The sequence below is a fragment of the Eriocheir sinensis genome, chromosome 7 (assembly GCF_024679095.1).
Source record: "Eriocheir sinensis breed Jianghai 21 chromosome 7, ASM2467909v1, whole genome shotgun sequence".
Taxonomy (NCBI): Eukaryota; Metazoa; Arthropoda; class Malacostraca; order Decapoda; family Varunidae; genus Eriocheir; species Eriocheir sinensis.
Genome location: NC_066515.1, coordinates 15526241 through 15552976, shown reverse-complemented (window position 1 = coordinate 15552976; position 26736 = coordinate 15526241). Strand labels below are relative to the sequence as shown.

Here is a 26736-nt window from a genome sequence, read left to right as displayed (position 1 = left end):
TCCTTAACCTTCCCCAACAACAATTGCACTTAAGTGTTCCAAGCTTCATAAGTTGTTGCTTGACCTCAACTCAAGGTCTTTTACCATTTTTTTTTAAATGTTGCTAAAATTCTAACCTCCAAGTTAGTAATTATTTTTTTAACGTTTTAATTAGAAACGTAATTAATTAAGCTTACCTGCTTACTGGTGTGTTGCAGATTTTACACCTAAAAGATCTTCAGTTAGGCTACCACCTCCCCCAGTAGTGCAGGCCAATGCTCATTAGTCATTACTCTAGTCCTATCAACAGTGTTGAGCGTAGCGCCGCTACGAAGCAAAGTTACTTTTTTAGTAGCTGTAGCGGTAGTGCCACTCTTTTTTAGAAAGAGCGGCAAAAACGGTAGCGGCGCTACATTTTTAGGTAGGGCTGGTCACTACTCGCTACTCGGGGTGGACCAACTACGTACGTGATGAAAACGCGAATGAAACGTGTACAGTTTAGTGGGCTGAGCCGCGGCCCGTCACTCTTGTCAGTCGCCCGCCTCGAGGCGCATGGGACAGTGTTTGGTACAGGCATAGTACCTGTCAACATCTACCTTTCCTTCTTGCTGGAAGTATGCCTTCATACAGCCTGTGCCAAAGAAGGGTGACCGCTCCAATCCCTCAAACTACCGTCCTATAGCTTTACTTTCTTGTCTATCTAAAGCTTTTGAATCAATCCTTAACAGGAAGATTCAAAAGCACCTTTCCACTTCTGACCTTCTATCTGATCGCCAGTATGGGTTCCGCAAGGGGCGTTCTACTGGTGATCTCCTAGCCTTCTTAACTGACTCTTGGTCATCCTCTCTTAGCCGTTTCGGTGAAACCTTTGCTATTGCGCTGGACATATCAAAAGCTTTTGATAGGGTCTGGCACAAATCTTTGCTTTCCAAACTACCCTTCTACGGTTTCTATCCTTCTCTCTGTACCTTTATCTCCAGTTTCCTTTCTGACAGTTATATTTCTGCCGTGGTAGACGGTCACTGTTCTTCCCCTAAATCTATTAACAGTGGTGTCCCACAGGGTTCTGTCCTATCTCCCACTCTTTTCCTGTTGTTCATTGATGATCTTCTTTCCAAAACGAACTGTCCTATCCATTCCTACGCCGATGATTCCACTCTGCATTACTCAACTTCTTTTAATAGAAGACCCACCCTACAGGAACTTAACGACTCAAGGCTGGAGGCTGCAGAACGCTTAGCCTCAGACCTTACTATTATTTCCGATTGGGGCAAGAGGAACCTGGTGTCCTTCAACGCCTCAAAAACACAGTTTCTCCACCTATCCACTCGACACAATCTTCCAAACAACTATCCCCTATTCTTTGACAACACCCAGCTATCACCTTCCTCAACACTAAACATTCTCGGTCTATCCTTAACTCAAAATCTCAACTGGAAACTTCATATCTCATCTCTTACTAAATCAGCTTCCTCGAGGCTGGGCGTTCTGTACCGTCTCCGCCAGTTCTTCTCCCCTGCACAGTTGCTGTCCATATACAGGGGCCTTGTCCGCCCTCGTATGGAGTATGCATCTCATGTGTGGGGGCTCCCACCACAGCTCTTCTGGACAGAGTGGAGGCTAAGGCTCTTCGTCTCATCAGCTCTCCTCCTCATACTGATAGTCTTCTACCTCTTAAATTCCGCCGCAATGTTGCCTCTCTTTCTATCTTCTATCGATATTTCCACGCTGACTGCTCTTCTGAACTTGCTAACTGCATGCCTCCCCCCCTCCCGCGGCCCCGCTGCACTCGACTTTCTACTCATGCTCATCCCTGTACTGTCCAAACCCCTTATGCAAGAGTTAACCAGCATCTTCACTCTTTCATCCCTCACGCTGGTAAACTCTGGAACAATCTTCCTTCATCTGTATTTCCTCCTGCCTACGACTTGAACTCTTTCAAGAGGAGGGTATCAGGACACCTCTCCTCCCGTATTTGATCTTGCTTTCGGCCACCTCTTTTGTTTCTTTTTTAGGAGCAGCGAGTAGCGGGCTTTTTTTTATTATTGTTTTCTTTTTTTGTGTGCCCTTGAGCTGCCTCCTTTCTTGTAAAAAATAATAATAATAATAATAAAAAAAAAAGCAACAACGAGTCAGACGTACAGTATCCTCCTGCTTGGCGCAATAAACGTCAAGAAAGTGTAATCCTGCCTTTCCCTGCCATGGACACACCTTCTAAGGTATCAGTATAAGTGATTAGTCACTCGTGGATATTCCTGATCACGGCTCACGAAGCCTTGGAAACTGGTAAAAAATGGGTGAGTCAACTAGCACAGCAGAGGGAGGTGAGTGAATCTTCAAGACTCACGTACAGAAAGCGTAAAGTGACTTACTCAGTACTCTATCAAGGACGTGAAACCTAAAAATATGTATAAAAGAGAATTATGTTTTTTCAGTACTTATTGTTCACAGCCTCACGTACAGAAAGCGTAAAGTGACTTACTCAGTACTCTATCAAGGACGTGAAACCTAAAAATATGTATAAAAGAGAATTATGTTTTTTCAGTACTTATTGTTCACAAGTAGCGGTAGCAGCAGTAGTAGCGGTTGTGCACAACATTTAGAAATGAGTAGCTGTAGCGGTAGTGCCACTACAATTTGACTGAAGTAGTGGTAGCGGTAGTGCCACTACTTTTAGCAGGTAGTGCGCACAACACTGCTTATCAAGTGTGTGAGCGACTGCTTGCCAAATTGGAGTTAAACGCCTTGGAAGTTGAAATAGGTCCGGAACACATTGAAATCATCAGTATAGAAGTCCCACTTAGCAACAATGTAAGGATAAAAATATTTGTGACTTATGTTCCCCTTCACACTGCACACTGGACAAAGGAATGATACAGGAGGATGACAGAAGATACAGTACGTACGTTAGATAAAGAAATACATGATGCCAGAAAAGTAGTGCTTATGGGAGATTTTAATTGCAATGTAGTGAACTGGGAGTTGTTTGAAGCAGGAGATAAAAAACATGGGGGGGAAAGTTACTGGAACTAATAAAAAGTAACCTTATGACTCAATGGGTAAAAAAGGAAGCTAGATACGGAGGCAGAGATGAACCAGCAAGATTGGATTTAATAATTACCAAAGGGACTAAGATTTCTGGAGAGGTGAAACATGAATGCCCATGTGGAAAAAGTGACCATGAAAGCCTGAAAGTCGAACTGGATGGAAAATGTCAAGATTACAATAATGAAAAACATAAAATAAGAGAAGAAATTATAACAAGGCAAAGTATGAGGAATTAAGATTTTTTTTGTAGTAGAAATTGGATGGCGATGAACCAATTTAAGTGTGTGCAAGAGAAGTGCATAAGGAAGGACTAAATGAATGTGTGTCATTTTATGTAGTAAAAAAGAAGGGAAAAAAGGAATGATTCAATGCAAGATGTTTTGAGGCCGAGCAAAATAGAGATACAGCATGGAGGATTTGGAAAAGAAGAATGAATGAAACCAACAGAAAAGTTATAAACATCTTAGAGATGAATATACAAGAATGAGAAGGAAGAAAAATATTATGAAAAAACATAATGAAAAAATGTAAGAATAAACCAAAATTGTTCAATAAATACCTTAAAAGTAAACTAAAAAAGTGAGAGTGTAATAAGGGTAAGGGATAATGAGCAGGTATGTGATGAGAAAAAGATCAGTGAAGTGTTTAACAAAGTTTCCAAAAGGTATCCAATAAAGAGTCTGAATTTGAACCCATGATGATAGGAGGGAGAACAGTTGAAAAAATGGAAAACACAGATGTGGACATAAATGGTTTATAAACCTCATGAAGTCACTGGATGGCAAAAAGGCAATGGGACCAGATGACATATCGGGCCAAGTACTAAAGGAATGTAGTGAAGAACTGATAGATCCAATTTACGACATAATAAATTGCTCAGTTAGGGCTGACGCAGTACCAAGAGAATGGAAGAGGGCCAGTGTGATTCCCACACATAAAAATGGAGACAGATAAGAACCACTAAATTATAGACCGCTCTGACTCACAAGTGTTGTTTGTAAATTATATGAGAGTAATAAAAAGGAAATGGGTTGACCACTTGGAAAATGAAAAGATAATAAGTGACAACCAATTTGGTTTTCGACAAGGAAGATCATGTGTTACACAAACTTGGTCTGGTTTTACTCAAGAGCAATTAACACAATGCAGGAGAGAGATGGATGGGCGGATTGCGTATATCTGGATTTAAGAAAAGCATTTGGCAAAGTACCACATAATAGATTATTATAGAGATTGGAACATAGAGGAATAGAGGAGGAGTGGGGGTAAGTATAAGAAACTGGGTGAGGGATTACTTGGTGAAGAGAGAAATAAAGACGGTGGTGAGGGACGAAAAGTCAGTGTGGAGAACAGCAGTGAGTGGAGTGGCACAGGGCTCAGTGCTGGCACTAATAATGTTTTTAATATGCATTAATGATATGCTGGAAAAAGCAACAAGTTATATGAGTTTGCAGATGATGCCAAGCTTCTGAGAAGGGTAAAGGATAAAGAAGATTGTGAGAGGCTTCAAAATGACTTAAATGAGATACATGAATGGAGTAAGCAGTGGGAAAAGGAATTCAACACCGAGGAACATATAAGAGGGGTGAGATGAGTATAGATGCAGTAAGCAATGAAGGGGACCTTGGAGTGATTATTCAAGATATACTGACCCCTGATAAGCATATAAACAGAATATTTGGAGACACATAAAGTCTGTTGCAGAACATTAGAATGGCATTTCATTATGTATATGAATATGGATATGATGAAAAAAATAATCGTAACTGCAATGCTAAGACCAAGACTAGAATATGCAGCATTAATTTGGTCCTCCCACAGGATAAAAGATACAAGGAAGCTGGAAAGAACACAGGATAGCAACCAAAATGGTACCAGAGTTGTTGAGTCTGCCACATGAGAACAGATTGGAAGAAATGGAACTGATGATGCTTGAGGAGAGGAAATGAAGAGGAGACTTGTTAGCTTTGTATAAATTTACTAGTGGATTGGACAAATTGGATAGAAGTGACCTGGTTGTGACAGAGGGGAAGAGGGGGACGAGAGGACACAATAAATAGCTGAAAAAGGGAACAGTCTGAAGGATAAAAAGACGTACAGTTTCCCGTAGAGAAGTGTAGATGAGTGGAATGATCTAAAGGAGAAGACTGTGAAGGCAGGGAGTGTTCAGCAAGGAGAGCTGCAGCAAATATGGGCAAGGAGACTATTTAAGCTTAGCTCGTGCCCTATAAACCACAATTAGGTAAACACACACACACACACACACACACACACACACACACACACACACACACACACACACACACAGGCACACACTATTTTTGGACCTAAAAAAGGCATTTGATAAAGTTTCACATAAAAGATTGCTTTAGAAACTAGAACATAGAGAAGAAAAATGATGGAATGGATGAAAAATTACCTGACAAACAGGGAAATGAGAGACATGTCAAAAGATGAAAAATCGGATTGGAGAACGGTCACAAGTGGAGTGCCTCAGGGATCAGCGTTACTGTCAATAATGATTTTAATATACATAAATGATATGCCAGAAAAAGTAAAGTTACATGAGTATGTTTGCAGATGATGCCAAGCTGCTGACAAAAATAGAAATGATGATGATTGTACTAAACTGCAGGAATATTTAAATGAGATACATGAATGAAGTAAAGAATGGGAAATGGAGTTTAACAAAAAGAAGTGTCACACAATGAAAATGGGAAAAAGTAAAATTAGACCAAGTGGAGTGTATAGGATAGGAGGGGCAATCATCTTTCTATTATTTCCCAAACCAAGGGAAACAATAGAAAGATTGAGCGATGGGAATATGATAATTGAAGATCCTAAAGACATGACTGAGTTGCTAAACAAAAAGTTCCAGCAAGTTTTTACAAAAGAATCAAAATTCAACGAACCACAAGAAAACAAGATGAATGTTTATATGGAAGAAGTCACAGTAACTAAAGATAAGATATATAAAATGATGAGGGAGCTGGACGAGAGGAAAGCAGTAGGGCCAGATGGAGTCTCAGGTTATATATTGAAAGAATGCAGAAATCAGCTGGTTGGACCATTATATGATATCATTAAATGCTCAATAACAACTGGTAAAGTACACCAAAGGAGTGGCGGAGGGCTGAAGTGGTCCCTATATACAAAAGTGGAAAAAAGGAAGAACCCCTGAACTACAGACCTGGATCTTTGACCAGTGTAGTATGTAAAATATGTGAGAAAGTGATAAAGAAACAATGGACAAGTTTTCGAGAAGAGCATAAAATAATCACAAGTAAACAATATGTCTTTAGGAAAGGGCACTCATGTGTAACAAACTTCCTGAGCTTTTATTCAAGAGTGACAGACAAAGTACAGGAGAGGGACGGATGGGTTGATTGCGTTTACTTGGACCTAAAGAAGGCGTTCGACAAAGTTCCACATACAAGACTACTATGGAAGCTGGAGAATAAAGGAGGATTGAAAGGGAAAACGAAGGACTGGATGGAAAGCTACTTAAGGGGAAGAGAGATGAGAACAGTGGTAAAGGACATGAAATCGGAATGGAGAATTGTAGAGTGTGGAGTGCCTCAAGGATCGGTATTGGCGCCAGTACTTTTCCTAGTATATGTAAATGATATGTCAGAGGGAGTAAACAGTTATATGAGCCTGTCTGCAGATGATGCAAAACTGCTAAGACATAAAAGAAACAGTAAAGACTGAAATTCTGCAAGATGACCTGAACAAGATTTGGAAATGGAGTATTAAATGGAAGATGGAATTCAATGTGAAGAAATGTCATGTAATGGAAATGGGAAAGAGTGAAGGGAGACCGAAATGGACAAATAAAATGGGAGATGGAGAAATATTAAAGAAAGTTCAAGAAGAGAGAGATCTGGGAGTGACAATACAAGATAATCAACAGCCTGAGAGTCATGTTAATAGGAAATTCGGTGATACGTATAAAATGGTGAGAAATATAGGAATAGCATTCCACTACATGGATAAAGATAGGATGAAAAAATTAATAACCACTATGATTAGACCAAAATTGGAATATGCGGAGGCGGTGTGGTCTCCACTCACACAGCTCTCTTGGACAGAGTGGAGTCTAAGGCTCTTTGTCTCATCAGCTCTCCTCCTCTTACTGATAGTCTTCTACTTCTTAAATTCCGCTGCCATGTTGCCTCTCTTTCTATCTTCTATCGTTATTTTCACACTGACAGCTCTTCTGACCTTGCAAACTGCGTGCCTCCCCCCCTCCCGCGGCCACGCTGCACACGACTTTCTACTAAAGCTCATCCCTTTACTGTCCAAATCCCTTACGCACAAGTTAACCAGCATCTTCACTCTTTCATCCCTCACGCTGGTAAACTCTGGAACAATCTTCCTTCATCTGTATTTCCTCCTGCCTACGACTTGAACTCTTTCAAGAGGAAGGTATCAGGACACCTCTCCTCCCGAAATTGACCCCTCTTTTGGCCACCTCTTTGGATTCTTTTTAGGAGCAGCGAGTAGAGGGCTTTTTCTTTATTATTGTTTCCTTTTTTGTGTGCCCTTGAGCTGTCTCCTTTGTTTTAAAAAAAAAAAAAAAAAAAAAAAAAAAAAAGAATACATAGGATGGCAACAAAAATGGTTCCAGAACTGGAGGGATTGACATATGAAGAAAGATTAAAGGAAATGGACCTACCAACACTGGAACAAAGAAGAGAAAGAGGAGACCTAATACAAATTTATAAATTATTGAGCAAAATGGAAGAAGTAGATAATGAGGAGTTACTACTAAAAGAAGGAGTAAACACCAGAAACACAAGAGGACACAGTAAAAAAAATTGAGGAAAGGAAGATGCTTGAGAGACATAAAGAAATATAGCTTCCCGCAAGGAAATATAGAGGTTTGGAACAGACTAAGTGAGGATGTAGTATCGGCGAAGTGTGTAAAACTTTAAGGAAAAGTTGGACAAATACAGATACAGAGACGGGACAACACGAGCGTAAGCCCAGGCCCTGTAAAACTACAACTAGGTAATACACAGATGGAGTCATGATTTTTGGGCCATGAAGGTACCTTAAATAAAAGTTAAGACAGGCATGGAGTGTTGGGAAGTGAAAACCAAGAAGGTGTAAAGGAGCTCACAGAAGAGGTAATAAGAGATAAACAGTGAGCTAAAGAAAAATATCAGTGATGGGGAAGCTAAATCAATCAATCAGGCCAAGTGGGTAAGAGAGAAGCAGCAAAGAAATGTACTAAATCTCCAAGACATTATTGCAGAGGCAGGAAGACGGGGAAAGTTTGGGTAAAGTTGTATCATAGTGGTGAAAATCATACAGAGGAAAGAATGAGTGGTGTGACGTGCAGGTGAGAGGAACAATGTGTAGTGATCTATGGTGATGTTTAACTCATCTGCTGCGATTGGAATGACTTTGGCTTTCACTGGTAGCCTGATAACATGTAGTCCCAGGTCTTTCTCTACCTCTGTGGTGGATAGTGGAGTCAAGGGGTTGAAAAGAGACGACAATAATAAGGAACATCGGAGAGAAAGAAGAAATGGAGAGGACAAAGCAAAGTGTAAATAAAGAAAATGAAGCAGATATGAAGTGGAAGGAGGAGGTAAAGAAGATATTCTGCATAGGTTTACACGCCAAGGGTGAACAAGGCCACTATGGATTAAGTTTAAGACCCGGCAGATGCAACAGGTATTGATAATGAGTTAGGAGAAAAGGATAGCAGTGTAATAGTGGAGATCTAGACAATGAGAAAGAAGGTTTACAAGTAGAAAACAATTATACAAAGTTTGACATGTGTGAGCTTTATTTCTAGGAAGTTTGGGAAGATCTACCCTGAGGAAGACAAATACTATGCCTACCATAGCACCAGACCAGGCAGAGCAGCGGCAGCAGCAACAACAACAAGACACCAGTACCCCAGCATTAGTGAGTAACAGGCAAAAGGAAATGCCGATATGCCGTTTCTACAGAAGGGGTGTGTGCAAGCATGGAGCGCCTGGTAAGGACTGTAAATTTGGGCAAGCAAAACCATGTCGAAAGTTGCTGGCACATGGTGTTAAAGGAGAACACGGGTGCAATCAAGGGCGGAAGTGCTATATGTTCCACCCCGTGATGTGCTGGGATTCGGTAAGGAAATATGAGTGTCTAAAGGAGTCCTGCAAATACCAGCACATTAAAGGCACTAGGAAGAGAAGGGAAGTAGCAGCACCACCACCACAGCCCACACCATCTAATGCTGCAGTATTCCAGGCTATGACCCTTACACCTGGAACACCTGCCCCCACTACCCCTACGGTTGCCACTGAAGGCAGAGGTTTTTTAGAACTGGCAACAGGATTGAGGACGGACATGGCAGCCCTAGTCAAAGCCATGGAGACTCAGGCGATGCTACTGAACAACCTCATGAAGGAGAACAGAGCAAGCTGGGTTACGGTACCACCAGGCCAGCCCACCATCGGCGCCCCATGGAGCAGTGCTATAACCTCTCGCTAGAGAACATCATAATGGGCAATATCCAAGGACTGTACCTGAAAACAAATCAAGCCATAGTCCCCTTCTTGAGGGAGCTTTCAGCAGAAGTGGAACCCTTGGTTATTGCCCTAACTGAAACACACTTGAGTAGCAGTGTGAAAGATGAGGAGATACAAATAAAAAAACTACACACCATTTAGAACAGACAGAGAAATTAGGAGTCACAGAGGAGCAATAATATATGTAAGAAACAAAATATCTGTTGACACAAAACCCTTACTCTCTAACTCTAATGGCCAAGTAGAATTAATCATCATCCACCTAAGAAAGATGAATCTAATGATCATAAATTGCTACCGCCCACCCCAGTGTACATTGCACAACTTTACAGCAGCAATGGAAAAGGTCACAAAAATAATGGACGACCAACCAGCACCTATGCCTGAAGTTACCTTGTGTGGGGACTTTAACTTCCCCTCCATCCACTGGCCGGAAGGTACTGTTGCAGGCGGCACCCTGGACGACCAAGCCCAAGCCAAACTGCTCCTTGATTTCCCTGACAAAATCTTCCTCACCCAACAAATAACCAAGCCTACCAGAGCACACAACATTCTAGACCTTTTCTTCACTAATAACCAGGATGCAATAGAAACATACAAAGTGGAGAAAACAATATTCTTGGATCACAGCTTAATCACAATAAATACGACATACAGGAAGACAAGGTAAAAAAATTGGGAATCTAACAAAACTCCTCTCCCTTTGCAAAATTTAATTTTTACAGTGAAACAATAAATTGGGAGCTTGTGAAGTGTGAGCTTGGTTAAGTTGATTGGGGTAACATCATGGGAGGAAATAACCCAAACACTATGCTCCAGGCCTTCATTAACACAGTGCTGGAGATATGTGACGGCCACATCCCAACAAAGAGGAAGAGTGCCTCTGCTCAGCGCCACAACATCCCAGGGGACAGATGAATTCTGATGAGGAAGAGAGCATCCCTCCACAAGCAGCTGACCGAGTCCCAGCATGAGGAACAGAGGCACTCAATAAGCAGGAAAATTGAAGAAATAGAACAAAAACTTAAAGAATCGCACAAAGACCAAAGGACCAAGGAGGAAACGTGTGCAGTAAATAACATTCAGAGGAGCCCAAAATACTTCTATAGTTACTGCAAAAAATTCTCCAGAACCAAAACACAGATTGGGCCGCTGCAAACAGAAGAGGGGACAACAACACAGAGCCCCAAACAAGCATGCCAAGTACTGATGCAGCAATACAGTAGTGCTTTCAGCACCCCTCAGACCCAGTCAGTAATCCACGACCCAGTAGCATTCTCCACAGAGGACGTGGGCCACCAAGACCACTTAACTAACATGGAGATCACAGTTAACAACATCAAGGGAGCCATAAAGGAACTCAGATCAAATTCTGCCGCCGGGCCTGATGGAGTGCCGGCCATACTGCTCCTGAAATGTGGTGAAGTCCTGGCTCACCCCATCCAAAAGTTATGGAGGTGCTCACTGGACACAGGAATAGTGCCAACCCTAATGAAGAGTGCCACGGTGTGTCCGGTCTACAAAGGAGGGGAAAAGAATCGGGCCAAACACTACAGACCAGTTGCCCTAACGTCACATCTTATAAAAATTTTCGAGAAATGTGTCAGAGACTAAATTATAGTTTACATGGAAAAAGAACAGCCTCTGTAGTAACAACCAACATGGCTTTAGAAAAGGGCGGTCCTGTCTCTCCAAACTCCTGGAACACTATGACTGGCTCCTGGAGAACCTGGCTGCAGGCAAGAACATAGATGTCGTGTTCCTTGACTTCTCTAAAGCCTTCGACAAGGTTGGCCACGGCATTCTCCTCCATAAGCTCAAGACTCTGGGGATTAAAGGGAAGCTAGGTATTTGGCTCTGCCACTTCCTTACAGAAAGAGTCCAAGTTGTCACAGTGGATGGCCACCAGTCCAGTGAGGCCAGCGTCATCAGTTGTGTGCCACAGGGATCAGTGCTGGGCACTCTCCTCTTCCTTATACACATGGGAGATATTGATGAGGGGGTCAGGAGCTCGGTTATCTCCTCTTTCGCCAATGATACCACTGTGAGTCACGCTACCACCACCATGCAGGGAGTCGCCCACCTACAAGAGGACCTCAACAAAGTGTATGCCTGGGCTGCAACCAACAACATGGCATTCAACGAGGCCAAGTTTAAAATGCTGAGATGTGGCCCTGACCACACCATCAAGACATCTACTTCGCTGCTCACAGAGGGAGGGCAACAAATATCTGGACAGCCACATGTAAGTGCCTTGGGGTTCACCTCAGCGACAACGGTTCCTTCTCACACCACATCACAGAAACAGTGAAGAAGGCAAAGGCAATGACAGGCTGGGTCCTTAGAACATTTGCTTCCACAGAACCCAAGGTAATGTTAACCCTCTGGAAGGCCCTGGTGCAGCCTACACTGGACTATTGTAGCCAGCTGTGGTCACCACACAAGAAGAGCGATGTGCAGAGGCTTGAAACTGTGCAGAGAGCCTTCACAAGACAAATTAGAGGGTTACGTCACCTAAATTACTGGGAACGTCTGCAGAAACTGGGGCTCTATTCACAACAAAGAAGAAGGGAGAGGAGAGGCCATATACTTATGGAAAATTTAAGAAGGTCTAGTGCCGGACCCCACACACGGTGCACTGCAAGAGCATGTCAATCAGCGGACTGGACGAAAGTGCAGCAGAAGATCCCTCCTCACAAGAGCCCCAGGTGGAGGCAGGACCCTGCTGGCCTCCAATCTGTCCCATGAAAGGCCACAAATCTTTAACAGCCTGCCTAAGGAAGTCCGAAACCTAACAGGTTGCCCGGTAAACAGGTTTAAGAATGGGCTGGACAAGCTGCTACAAACAGTCCCAGACGAACCTCCAGTGCCGGGCTACACCTCAAGATGTAGGACTTCCAACATGATACCAGACCAAACGCCCTGTTGAGCAGGGATGGCAGGACCAGGAGCAGTGGTGGACCACCACGACTGTGAGGCGGAGCCTCTAAGCAACACCAAGTAAACCAAGTAAGTAAAGCAAGTAACCTTTGGTAGGAAGGCATACATAGGAAAAGTGCTGAAGGTTGGTAAAACCAGTGTAATGATTAAACTCCTCGAGAGAAAGATGAACAATGAGTAGTATGTCTGGCCCAATGTGATGATGATGATGAGGTCAGTATGATACACTTGATCACTGGACCAATGGTATTGTCAGGCACATCTCCTTTACATTTAGGGGGACTGATAAAGCTTTTGCTGACTTTAAAATGCATGTAAAACACAGTATGATGTAACCAGTTCATAAAACACTTCCCCAGCACTTACAATAAGTAGCACTAGGTTATTTTTCTTTTCTCACTAGCTACCCAGTATACAAATTCATACTGTTATTTTCCTAAGGGAAAAGCGAGTAGCTAAATGTCTGAAAGATGCTTTTTTTTGTTTAAAGTGATCTTATTTCACTCAAATATCAATTAAACTCAACAACAAGTATGACTATGTTCATTATTCAGCATAATGTTACAATAAAATAATTTCTGCAGCTGTCTCAATTCACCCCAAGATGTGTCTCAGTTCACCCCATTTTCCTTGACTGAATCAAAATGACTTTTCTAAAGCCTTCGACAAGGTTGACCACGGCATTCTCCTCCATAAGCTCAAGACTCTGGGGATTAAAGGGAGGCTAGGTATTTGGCTCTACCACTTCCTTACAGAAAGAGTCCAAGTTGTCACAGTGGATGGCCACCAGTCCAGCGAGGCCAGCGTCATCAGTGGTGTGCCACATTTACCCCTCCATACTCATCTTGAATATAAATTGCCTACGTCTTATGGTTTAGAGTACAGAAGCAAATAAATAAAAATGTCTTAATTCACCCATTCAACACTGTTAGTCATGTGGAGGTTACACCAACGCTGCATCTTAGTCAAAGCACAGATATGACCAGCTTTTTCATCACATCCTCGTGCATGTAATGGAATGACTAAGTAATGTTTGTTAGGTGCTGATAGCCTTGTTTCATGATTCTCTATTAGTCTTGTTTATATTTGTTTCTCGAGGGACAAGTCATTTGGAAATCTAATCTAAATCAAAATCCCCAGTTTTCAGTCCGCACAAACAGACTCAAAGTAGGAGATGAGCTATATGTGTCCCAAAAGAACTTGCTTTCTGTAAAAGCAATACAGTAACCACAAAATCAATCACCTGTGTTGGGAGGATCATTAAAGGTCCTACCAACCTTAATGTCATCCCTAATATAAATCCCATGGTGTTGGGATTTATATTAGGGATGACAATAATGTTGGTAGACCCTTAAATGATCCTCCCATCACAGGTGGGGTATGTTTGCCTGATTTTGGTGTTACTGTATTGCTTGTTTACAGACCTCCAAGTAATTCTTTGGTGGACAATATAGCTCTCATCTCCTACCTTGAATCTGTTTGTGAGGATACAGAACTTGTTCTGGCTGGGGATTTTAACCTGCCCTCCATTGATTGGTCCTCTGACCTTCCTGTTGGTAATTCTTTACATGGTGAGCAATTTCTTGATTTTTTTTTAGCTCTCTGGGTCTTATACAGTGGGTCAAGCAGGCTACTTATCTTCGATCTAACAATATATTGGATTTGATTTTTACCACTGAAAATGATAGAATATCAAATGTTAATTTGTCTGACCCCTTTCTTGCTGTGACCATTTTCCAGTATTATTTGACTATCTATTTTGTCCCCTTGAATCTAGCCCAAGAAATTTAAAGAATGAATATGATTTTTTCAAAAGAAAGTACAGTTTAATAAACAAACATATTAAGGGGACATCGAATTTATGGGATTAAATATTGATCAATCTTACTCTAGATTTAAGTGTTTAAAGTACCATACCTTCCACTGCTTTATTCCCAAGAAACCGGGTCCCTGTTCACTAAAGCCCTGGACCACTAGCATACCGATGATATCAAACGTCACAAATGGCAGACTTGGCTTAACTATAAAGAAGCTTGTTCAGTGTTTGGCAGATCATCTCCTATCGTCTTAAGGTTGTGGTATGTTTTATGCTGCTTGTCCCTAGAATTTGGAGAGATTGTCCATCACTCAGTCATTAAAGATCTCTTGTCTCTGCTGGTCACCCTGATGTGAAGCATCATCATAAGAAGCTCCATCATAAGAAGGCTCAATGTCGGACTGTTGGGCCATTATATAGTGAGGACGGATGGTGTGTTGAGGCTGCAGATATGGCAAACCATTTCGGTAGGGCCTTTTCCACCATATTTTAAAGAGTTCTTGCTTAATCCTTATCCTATACAGCTGTGTGATAAATTTTTCAAATTGAGAATATTTTGGCTCAATTAAAACCTGTTTGTTCTGGCCCTGATGGTATTCCTTCAGTCTTTTTAAAAAGATGTGCTCCTTCTATTAGTTACCCCTTGTTGTTACTGTTCAGAAAGTCTCTTTCATCAATGCATGTCCCCTCAGACTGGAAAGATGCTAATGTAATGCCACTACATATTTAAAGGGGGAGTTAATTCTGATCCTCTTAATTACAGACCTATAAGCTTGACATCTGTGTGTCAAAATCAAAATCTTTTGAGAGAATTATAGTTTCCCAATTGTCAGCTTTTTTTTAACATAGTCAGTTACTTTCACCTTATCAGTATGGTTTTAGATCAGGCAGGTCAGTGTCTGAGCAATTATTATACACTTATGACTATGTTACTGATCACTATGATCAAGGTTTTTCAGTGGATGTTATATTTTTTTACTTTAAAAAGGCGTTTGATGTTGTCAACTATAGACTGTTACATAGGATGTGAGCAAGCATTGGAGGTGAAGGTTGTTTACTGGGGTGGCTGAGTGATTACTGTACTTGATTGGCAGGGAAATGAAAGTGGTTGTGCATGGCTGTGAGAGTTATCAAGTTGAGGTTGGTGGTGGTGTCCCACAGGATTCAGTGATTGGTCCCTTGCTATTTCTTATCTATATCAATCATGTTGTTTCTGGTTTAAATTGTAAATTTTGTCTCTTTGCTGATGACCTTGTTATTTTTAGCCTCGGTAATTTTGAAATCTGACCATTTCATTTCCCATCTTCATCTGCAGAGAGATATTAACCTACAAGTAGATCGTGGGGTTTGCTTTTTCAATTGGTAAATGTGTCAGAAAGAACTTTTGTAGAAGTTTCCAAGATGTACCTGTTCTCTTGCAGTGTATCATATTGACCTCACCAATAACATCACATTTGGCCAGTCATGCTAACTGTTTATCCTTCTTTCTCAGGATTAAATTGTTACACTGGTTTTCCCAACTTTCAGCACTCTTCCTATGTATATGTACCTTCCTACCAATGGTTTCTTCATAGTATTTGTCTTCCTCAGGGTTAATCTTCTCAGACTTCCTAGAAACAAAGTTCACATAAGTGTCTTGCTCAAACTAGCAGAATTGTTTCCTACTTGTAAGCATTTCTTCTCACTAAACAACATCTATACTGCTATTCATTTCTCCTGTATCATTATCAATACCTATGCTTGTCTCTGAATCCCAATCATAAGGAGCTGTTCCCTCAGGTTCTGCACTTTGTTTTTCTGTATACTTTGAACACTTTACATATTTTCGTTCCTTTACACAGTCTCTTTGACTTTTTACATTTTGTTTCCTCTTTTTCTTATTGAAAAGCATTTCTCACCCTGCTCCCACTCATGCCAGTATCACATATAAAATAATGCCTGTAAAAACATCTTAAACAAGACGTGTGTGTATACTGTTAAGGCAGCAAGCTTGTTTGAGTAGTATGCTTTAGTGCCAGCCAAACCTTTGGCACCAACTTATTTTGTTTGGATGAAGCGAGACAAAAATGATTCAGTTTATAACAGCAAAAATATAAGATATTTTATTTGTTTAAATGATATTAAGCTTAAACTGCTTAACAATCATGAAAAAAGAAAAAAATAATGGATTTAAAAGCTCAAATAACCTCAGGAGAGTAAATTTGGCAAAATTATTGGCTTTGCCACACAATATTATGCAGAGGCAAAAACTCTTACTCTTAGGGAGAATGGATTTTACATGCTTAAAAACATCCAACTGGAAAGTGTGAAATAGTAGTTTGTAGACATAGGCTAGGGATAAGCAATAAGCATAACAGGAAAAACTAATAAGCACAACAGGAAAAGCATGTTGAATCAAACAACTTTATAACACTGACTCACTTCGCCCCCATAAAAAAAGTTGCTTCAATAGACACCTCTCAACGATAAGGGAAATAAAGATGTCAGGGAGCAGAGACAAAAATGGTGGCAAATTTGAGACATGACCTAGCGATGAGGGGAGACTGGAAATATGGTAGCCTAGAAGATATTAAGAAGCATTGTTTCCTCGTAGATGCCAACACCGAAAAGGACCTCAGAAAGGAGGTAGCTTAAGCCAAAATTATTCATGAATCAAAAGCTAATCTTCATAAAATGAGATTTGGCGACATAAATCCACGCGTAGGTTCCTTCCTAGTGCTTTTCATTAGTTAAATATACACATAAAAACACGCGCACAAGTAAGTATATTAAGCAATGTTAGAAATATCAGTATCTGCTAGACCACGTTTCGTGTATAGTCTATCGATTTTAACTTGAGCCCTTGGGCGCGACTCTGGGATTCCCCACGAGTCCGCGCTGGTGCCACATCACTCCATTACTCTCCGTCGCTACCTCTCTCTTTTGCATGGCTGTGCACAGGGCGCGAGAGTGAGATTTACTTGAGTTGTCCATTGTGGCGTAACGATGAATGGTGCGGCCTGGCGCCTGTTGCCGAGGTCCTTCAGGCGGCAACGTCACATGAGCCACGTTGCCAAGTGATATGGAAGGTTTACTGAGTCGTTGTCTTTCCCTCTAATCCCAAGCCATTCATAACACTATGCAGTCGTGTTATGAACGTATATATATATTCCATAAATAGATAACGTACAGACTAAAAGTGAGACAGATCGCCATGCGCAGGTCATCGCTAGATCTGTAAACAATGGGGATTTCCCCTGGCCAAGAAACAGGGGCTCAAGTTATAGTCGATGGACTATTCCTTAACTCCTGCTGGGGTGGTGAGTGGACTCGAACTTTCCGTTTACCGTATAACACAATTTAAATATTCTGGTCTCATGAAATTTTCCGTTACCCTTCCTGCTGCTGTTTTTTTTTTTTTTTTTTTAAGGTGCTGCCTGTAGCGCCTGTATGCTCGCCAAAGAGGTACCCCACTGGCTAAGTGGGTTATGGGAGGCTCGTTCATCAGGCATAGTCGCCGCACTACATATTGGGGGGCCTCTTGAACGGCTCCAGACCGTTAATGGTGAAGGGCTGAAGGCGAATATTATTTATAGTGGCTGCCGTGATATCTCACTGACAGGTTCAGGGCGCCATGCAAGCACCTACTCTAAGATCAACTCAACATTTTATTTCTCTAATCTGCTGATGCAATACCCACTGAGCTAGCCACAGATATAAGGACTACAGAGGTAAAATCATCCGAGTACACGCCATAATGGCCCCACTGTAGCTGGGGAAGCGTCTGCAAGCAGGTGTGTTACATGCGAAGGATTCAGAACTCCGTACACACGAGGAAGCCACGTCTCGTGATTGCCCCGCCCCTCCCATCAGCTGGCACAGGCGCACATGTAAAATTTTACCCCTATTTTCATATTGGCGAATGCTTCTCTTACCTTTTTCAGAGGTAAAGTCATAATACACGTGCTGTGACAATCTGGTGAGCCTCCTGCAGGTACTTAGGAGGTACGGTGAAGTGAACCTTGACGTGCACTTACTACACACCACTGAGGTGTTTGACATGAAACGAGATATGCCATGGATGATTTCTGAATGTCTTTTTCTGCTCTGAACTGTTGAGTAGCATTCATCACAGTGGTTACATTCTAATTCAGGGCTACAGTCAGTATCCGTTGCGGAGGGCAGTCGATTCCCTGATTTTTTACTTTTCAGTTGATCTTTAACCACTATGACGTTTTCTCGGGTATGTAAGTGAACTCTTTCGTGACTTTTTGCATGATGTTCAGAATCCTTCGCATGTGACACACCTGCTTACACTCTTCCCTGTGACTGAGGTGGGCCTGGCCGCAAGGGTTTCAACGCCTTGGGCACGCCAGGACACGCCCCCACTCACTTTGGCCGCCGTCCTCCACCTCGGGGCTGTCCTTCTGCTCCCCTCCTGCCTCTCACGTGGTCCGCCTCGCCTTGCTCACACCCTCGCAGCTGGAGTCCCTCATGTCGATTGTTTCAACACAGACTATTGGCAAACCCTGCCCTGACACACACACACACACACCGCGCGTGGAACAAAAGGAAACACTGACAGTCTGACACAGTGCAGCACCTTGCCAGATTGTCGTACTCAGAGCATAGTATTTGCCTGTTTCTGACGCCTACCTATTGCCAAGAAACATCAGAATCTAACTCTTTTAACGATAACTATACATTAGTTTCGTTATTGGAGCCCAGAAGACTGTTTAGGGGTAGGAAGTCGGGAAATATAATCGCCTGAGTACGACAATCTGGCATCGTTGCGGTGCAGTGGCATTGAGTTAAGTTGCAGTGTTGCCAGATCGACCGGCATTTACGTGGAGCTGGCACCACTGGTTAATGAAACAATAATGAATCTCATGAAACCCAGAATTTATTTTACATTTCTCTAATGTCTCATGAAATCTTGATGGGTGCTCCAGAATATCCACAAATTTTGTTGAGTGGTAGAGTCGGACTCAACTATATGAAGTCTGTTTGGGTGGGGCCCGAGCGGTGGTGCCAGGTTGTCGTACACAGAACATTGCATGTATCGTTTTCAGACCCAGAACTCGTAAACCCACACATATAACGATATTCAGTTAAACTTATTATTTAAACTGTTGATTATTCATGGTCTTTTCCGATAGTCTGGGGCCAGAAACCGGAAAATAGAATGAGCTGAGTACGATAATCTCTCTCTCTCTCTCTCTCTCTCTCTCTCTCTCTCTCTCTCTCTCTCTTATCGTGTGTCAGCTATTTACGATTTGAAGTTGTGTATTATTTTTTTTGTATATGCTAAATACCATACCACGTGATAACGTTGCTTTCCGACCTTGTCAGTGGTCAAGGACACACCTCCGCCCTCCACAGGGGAAAGAACTTGTATAGACTACAGTGTGAACAACTATGTATGTATGTTTAGAAGGAAAGGCTGTTTAGTACCACCTTCAAGAGCAGTTACTCGCACAGACCAACATTAAAGAGAGAGAGAGAGAGAGAGAGAGAGAGAGAGAGAGAGAGAGAGAGAGAGAGAGAGAGAGAGAGAGAGAGAGAGAATACAAGAGCGCAGAAGTATTAAAGAAACAAACAAGAGAAAAAGAAACAAATATACATTATCCTTTTTCTTTCTTTCACGATCTTCATAGAAATCAATTCCTATAACACTCAACTTGCAATGGAAGCATCCCGCCAATGTATTATATTGAGTCAACCGTCATTAAAAATGGATAGTTTATATAGCTCCTTGGGATGGAATTCACATTTGATTACAAAGCAATGCTTTTTAAGGTAATCTGGACTTAATATAAAAGACATTACATTTAGTACATTTTTTTGACAAAACATAAAAATAATAGAAAATAAAGTAACCAAAGCAGACACACAGCAAGAGAGGCGGCAACTATGGCGGCGTGCTGTGCGATGAGGGGGTGGCGTCCCTGACACCGACGACGCCTGTTAGTGGACACCCGTAACACAACTGTTCTTCGTGGACCTCCTCAAAACTTACCGCAGCCGGTGTCTGTCGGCTGGCCAGCTGCCGGCCACTGAGTGACTGCCCCCGCTGGCTGCTGCTGCCTTTCCTCGCTGTGTTCAGCTGTGTGGCGGCAGCATGGCCAGCAACATCCTGTCATCCGAATGATTATTGTTTTCCCTCTCAGAATACTTCACTAGTGGTAACAATAGTATTTACATAGTATTTTTTGCTAAGTTTAGTTCACTCAATAGGTAGGCTATACCTCCATGGCGAAATGGTTAACACGCCTAGCTACGAATCAACGAGCCCTGGTTCGAATCCCAGCCAGGGCAAGCGGCGTGCATTCCATTCCCTTGTACATTTTCCTTTCGGTCTGGTCGATAAACCTGGGGAAGGTATACAGTGGTGATCGGGATGTCACACTGACCGTGTGTCTCGGGGTAATGAGTTATTTCCCGACACAGGCTAAGGGGCAGGGTCAGTGTGACGGAGATGAGCACTGAGGCCATGTGCACCTTTAGCGTATGTCCCCAACAACATTTAGCTTTGGAATTTTGTAATGTAGCTTGGACTGAAAATAATCCAGCGTACAAGAATATACTTTATTAATGATAACAAACACAGGTTACAGTTACTAGTTACTCGAGACGTGACAGTCTTGAGATGTCTTGGTAGAGAGTGAGCTGGCCAGGGAGGACAGGTGTCGGTGCGTGTGGAGCCGGCTTGCATCTGCCCTAAGGCGGGCGGCGGTTCTCCGGCAAAGGGCGAGGTCCTGTGTCAGCATTTAGTGACGTGGGATTCAGATACATAACCGTTGCCACTTAAGTCTACAAACAGCAATGAATACGACCTAGCTATGAATGTACAGGACGATGGTTCACATTTACTTGCTGATTCATCTTCCGTTTTCTGGAAAGTATGATAGTGATTTTTTTTCAAGGGAGTACATGTTTGCTTTTCTTGAGAACATAAGGAGTCTGCAAGAGGTCAGTTGGCATACACAGGGCAGCTCCGTGAACCTAACACCACCTACCCTCCCTATAGTTTTGGTTTCTTTTCCAATAACGGCAGTCACTCGCGTCTCCTCGAGGACACAATGCTGTCATCTCTTCACGTACAAAGCTTTTTACTTTTATGAAGCCAGCTATTTGACAAAGCTTACTGCAACACACATTTGAAAACCAGCATTATAAAGACATAGCAAAGCTTTTCCCCTTTTTTTTGTAGCTATTCCTGTTTTTTTTTCAATTATTATTCATGACATTGAATATTGCTTGATGCACCTTACCACTTAAACTTTTTTCATGCAATTACTGAAACATATTTACCGCACTATATAGATTACCTTCTCCAATTCAGAGCATCACTGGGCCTCAGTCGCTTGGTGCCTCGCCGCCTTCATCTCAGTTCCCTGATACTGGTTTTGCTGTTCACTTCCAGGACTCTTGTTTCTCGCCCTTCACTGCACAGAGGCTTCACACACACACACACACACACACACACACACACACACACACACACACACACAAACACACCGTCTCTTCGCACGAGTCGAGTCTTGGGACGGTCTTGACTGCTCATCGTCGATATTCAAACTTAACGTCATCTGTCCGAACATCCTTCCACCTCCGTCCTTCCTGCGGCTGTTGCGTTGCTCTCTTCGTGTTTCTGTCCCCACTGGGCTGGGCTGGGCTGGGCTAGAGTGGGTAAGGTGAGGGGCTCCATATGGGGTGCGCCTCCCCTGCCTTACGCTCCTGGTGACTACACCCAGAGAGTTGGCTATAGCTTGGGCCACTGGCGAGCTGCGGGGAAAGGAAGGACACAGTGAAGATAACAACATGGGGGTATAAACTGATAAGCTGACATAGTGATTGACTGACTCACTGGTTGTCTACCTAAGTGACTGGGTCGATTTTGGGTCACTAGCCAGCTGGGGAATAAAGGGAGGCTACAATGAGGGTAATGTAGGCGTTTAAACTGACTAGCTCACTGACTGACTAATATTAATTTTGGCTGCTGGCGAGCGTGGAGACAAAGAGAACATGATGAAGAAAACCTGAGCATATACACTGACTTTGACTGACTGACTGACTGACTGAATGCATTAATGACTGAGTGACAGGCTGCTTGACTGGCTGACTGACACACTGTCTAAGCTTATTCGGCAGACTGTTTGATTACTTTTTTTTTCTTTCTTTTTAAGATCTTTTGATTACTGTCGAAATTAGTTCATTAAGTAGTCATGGGAAGTTGTCCCAACGCAAAATGTAGACACATTTATCTGCACAAACAGAGAGAGAGAGAGAGAGAGAGAGAGAGAGAGAGAGAGAGAGAGAGAGAGAGAGAGAGAGAGAGAGAGAGAGAGAGAGTGTGTGTGTGTGTGTACACACACGCGTATGTACGCTCACATAAACACTCTTACGGACGTACACACACACACACACAGTCGCACGCACACAAAAGTGTACACATTTGCTTAACAAGATCAAAAGGAGACTGCGACAACAGCAAACATACTTAGGGAAAAACCGAGTGTTGAAGTTAATTAAGTAGAGGAGGAAAGATGAAGGAAGGCAAGGGAAAGGAGGGAAGGGCGATGAAGGGAGGTCAGGAAGGGATGCGTGTTCGAAGAATGGGGAGACGGGATGAACGGAAAATGGGAAGGGGGATGGAAGGGAGAATGGAATGGGAGAACGGATGGAGACAAAAGAAGATATACAGGGAAGGCGGGAAGGGAGGCGTGACACAACTGTACGAGGAGAGAAAAAGAGGTCGAGAGACGAGGAAAGAAAGAGATCGAGAGACAAGGAAATAATAGGGAACTAAATTATAAAAGCAAAATATAATACAGAAAGGAAAACGTGAGTAATACAAAAGAGGAGGAAGAGAGAGAGAGAGAGAGAGAGAGAGAGAGAGAGAGAGAGAGAGAGAGAGAGAGAGAGAGAGAGAGAGAGAGTATAATGAAGGCGTGAAGGCGTCGCTGGAAACAAAACAAACATCCCGAGAGTTATTCATTCATTCATCTGCGTCACACCCATTCCATTCATATTATTCACGCACGGGGACGCGGAGGGAGGCGCAGTGCAGTGACCCACGTGCTTGTGTAGAAAAACTGAATGTGTAAAATGTGAAGAAATTATCCTCATTATGTAGTGTGTGTGTCGCTGAACCAGGCAACTTTTGGGCGTCTAAATTTGGTGTGTGAGGAGGAGGAGGAGGAGGAGGAGGAAGGATTAAAAGAGGAAGGTAAGGAAAAGTAGGAGAATCATGAGAAACCAGAGGAGGAAGAGCAGAGAAAGGAGAAGGGCAGAAGGAGGAGGAGGAGGAGGAGGATAAAGAAGAAGAGAAGCAGGAGGAAACAGAAAACGAAAAGGAGGAGGAGGAGGAGAAAGAAGAGGAGGAGGAAGCAGAAAACGAGGAGGAGGAGGAGGAGGAGGAGGAGGAGGAGCAGAAGGAAGCAGAAAACGAGGAGGAGGAGGAGAAGGAAGCAGAAAACGACAAGGAGGAGGAGAAGAAAGAAGAGGAGGAGGAGGAGGAGGAGGAGGAGGAAGCAGAAAACGACAAGGAGGAGGAGAAGAAAGAAGAAGAGGAGGAGGAGGAGGAGGAGGAGGAGAAAGCAGAAAAGGAGGAGGAGGAGGAGGAGGAGAAAGCAGAAGAGGAGGAGCAGGGGGAAGCAGAAAACGACAAGAAGGAGGAGGAGGAGGAGGAGGAGGAGGAGGAAGAAGAAGAGGAGGAGCAGGAGGAAGCAGAAAACGAGGAGGAGGAGGAGGAGGAAGAAAACGAGGAGGAGGAGGAAGAGGAGAAATAAGAGGAGGAGGAGGCGAAAACGAGGAGGAGGAAGAGGAGAAGGAAGAGGAGGAAAAGAAGGAGGAGGAGGAGGAGGAGGAGGAGGCGAAAACGAGGAGGAGGAAGAGGAGGAGGGAGAGGAGGAGGAGGAGGAGGAGGTGAAAAGGTTACAGAAATAAAGTGAAATAAAATTAAAAGAGAAGCCGTATTAAAACACCGAGCTTCATTCTGGATCTAAAGAGGAAAGGTTCGTCATTAAATTCTGACTGACTGATGTGAACCGCTCATTACTGTTACGTTGAAAGACTCGACCACCACCACCACCACCACTACCACCACCACGCTAGCAACGGTAATAGTAGTAGGGGAGGAGGAGGAGGAAGAAGAGGAAGAAGAAGGATAAGAAGAAGAGAAAGAGAAGAAAAAGAAAAAAAAGAAGGAAAGAGAAAAAGGAGGGGGGGGAGAGGGAAGAAGAGGAGGAAAGAGAGGGAGGAGGGGAGGAAGGGAGTTTTAGTTAAGTTTGTAGTAGTAGTAGTAGTAGTAGTAGTAGTAGTAATAGTCGACCACCACCACCACCACCACCACTACCACCACCACGCTAGCAACGGTAATAGTAGTAGGGGAGGAGGAGGAGGAGGAAGAAGAGGAAGAAGAAGGATAAGAAGAAGAAAGATGAAGCAGAAGAAAAAGAAGGAAAAAGAGAAAGGAGATGGGGGAGGAGGAGGAGGAAGAAGAGGAAGAGGAGGAGAAGGAGGAGGAAGAGGTTAAGTAGTAGTTTTTGGTAGTAGTAGTAGTAGTAGTAGTAGTAGTAGTAGTAGTAGTAGTAGTAGTAATAGTAGTAGTGGTAATAACAGGAGGAGGAGGAGGAGGAGGAGGACAAAGAAGAAGAAAGCTAAGTACCTACCACTACTACTACTACTACTACTACTACTACTACAACTGGTACTACTACTACTACTACTACTACTATTCATAAAAAACAGGATTTAAACAACATATCACCTCATAAAACATACCCAACAAAAACAAGAAAAGAAGCAACAAAAAACGAAAGAAAATCTAAAAAAAGGAAAACCCAAAACCAGAGTGGTCGTCCAGACAGAAAGGCAAAAAAAAAAAAAGAAGAAAAAAAAGAATACCGTGATAAGATATATATAAAAAGAAAAGTTTCCCCTGACTCCACCCTCGCGCCGCCGCCTCTGGGTCACCCCTTAAGATAACTTGCCGGGGAGAAGGTGGAGGGCGAGGTGGCGGGGCCGTTAGGTGTGTTTTAGCCCCATGTAAATATTCTGAAAGGGGCGGAGAGAGAGAGAGAGAGAGAGAGAGAGAGAGAGAGAGAGAGAGAGAGAGAGATGAAGGAAGACTTGAAATAAAAAAGAATGAAATCGAGAAAGCAAAAAAATAAAAGGAAGTGAAAGAAAGAAAAGAAAAACGCGTAAGAAAAAAGTAAAGAAAAAAATACAGAAACGAATGAAAAAAATGAATGAAGGAGAGAGAGAGAGAGAGAGAGAGAGAGAGAGAGGGGGGGGGGGGGAGGGATGGACATGATAAAGGAGGAGTAAGGGAAGGGAGAGAGAAGGGAGAGGAAAAAAAAAGGCAAGGAGGGAGGGAGGAGAGAGGGTGACAAGGGAGGGTGATAAGGGAAGGAGGAGGAGGAGGAGGAGGGAGATGAGAGAGAGAGGAGGAGGGAAAGTCTGTGATAATGTGAAGAAACTTTGGAAACTCACAACTCCACACTCAGGCACGAGGAGTTAGGTGAGAGGAGGAGGAGGAGGAGGAAGAAGAAAAAGGAAGAAGAAGAAGAAGAAGAAGAAGAAGAGGGGGGAAGAACAGGAGGAGGAAGAGAAGAAGAGGCATAAGGAAAGGCTGTAGGGAGAGGAGGAAGGGGCGCAAACGCAATAAGGATAGGTCTATATAAGGATTAGGAGGAGATGGAGGAGGAGGAGGAGGAGGAAGAAGAAAAAAAGGGAGAAGAAGGAGAAGAGGGGAAGAACAGGAGGTGAAAGAGAAGAAGAGGCATAAGGAAAGGCTGTAGGGAGAGGAGGAAGAGGGATTAGGAGGAGATGGAAGGGGAAGAGGAGGAGGAGGAGGAGGAGTAGGAAGAATGGAGGAGGTTGACTGAGAGCGAGTAAGTAAAAAAAGAAAGTATAGGAGAAAGGAGGGATGAAGGAGACGTAAAGTAGGAGTAGGAGGAGGAGGAGGAGGAAGAAGAGGAGGAGGATTAGCTGGAAGAAGAAGAAGAGGAGGAGGAGGAGGAGGAGGAGGAGGGGGAGCATAGACGCAAAGTTAGAGAAAAAATCACTCTTAAAACCAAGTTGGAGTGTTGGGTGTGTGGCGAGTTGTAAAGTGACCCTTATGTGCCGTGTGCCTAAGAGCGAGAGGGGGCTTGGGGGCAGGGAGGAGGAGAGAGTGGGTGTAGGAGGAGAAGGGAGAGGGCAAGGGGAGACTGCGAGAGAATGGGAAGGGATGGGAAGGGACACAAGACGACAGGTGGAGATGAGAAAGAAAGTGAAGGACGGAGAGCGACTGAGAGGGACTTTGAGACGCTGAAAGGGACTAAGAAGGGCCTGGAAATTAAAAGGGGGCGGCTGGGGCAAGTTAAAACAGGTTACGTCGAGAGCTAAGAAAGGGTTGAGAGAGAGAGAGAGAGAGAGAGAGAGAGAGAGAGAGAGAGA

General features: G+C 43.2%; 2 protein-coding genes across 4 annotated transcripts in view; both read right to left on the bottom strand.

Annotated features, from left to right (window-relative positions):
* The window catches only part of LOC126992873 (glutamate receptor 4-like), a 100680-nt gene extending 81829 nt beyond the window's left edge, over window positions 1–18851 (bottom strand). For all 3 annotated transcript variants that reach the window (XM_050851709.1, XM_050851712.1, XM_050851719.1), the window contains exon 1: window positions 18683–18851. The gene's annotated coding sequence lies outside the window, so the exon portion shown is untranslated. The remainder of the gene's footprint in view (window positions 1–18682) is intronic.
* Window positions 18852–20863: 2012 nt separating this feature from the next.
* The window catches only part of LOC126992830 (carbonic anhydrase-related protein 10-like), a 180298-nt gene continuing 174425 nt past the window's right edge, over window positions 20864–26736 (bottom strand). Inside the window, exon 7 of the mRNA XM_050851662.1 lies at window positions 20864–22077. Coding sequence (XP_050707619.1) covers window positions 22055–22077 — 23 coding nt within the window. The 3' untranslated portion in view covers window positions 20864–22054. The remainder of the gene's footprint in view (window positions 22078–26736) is intronic.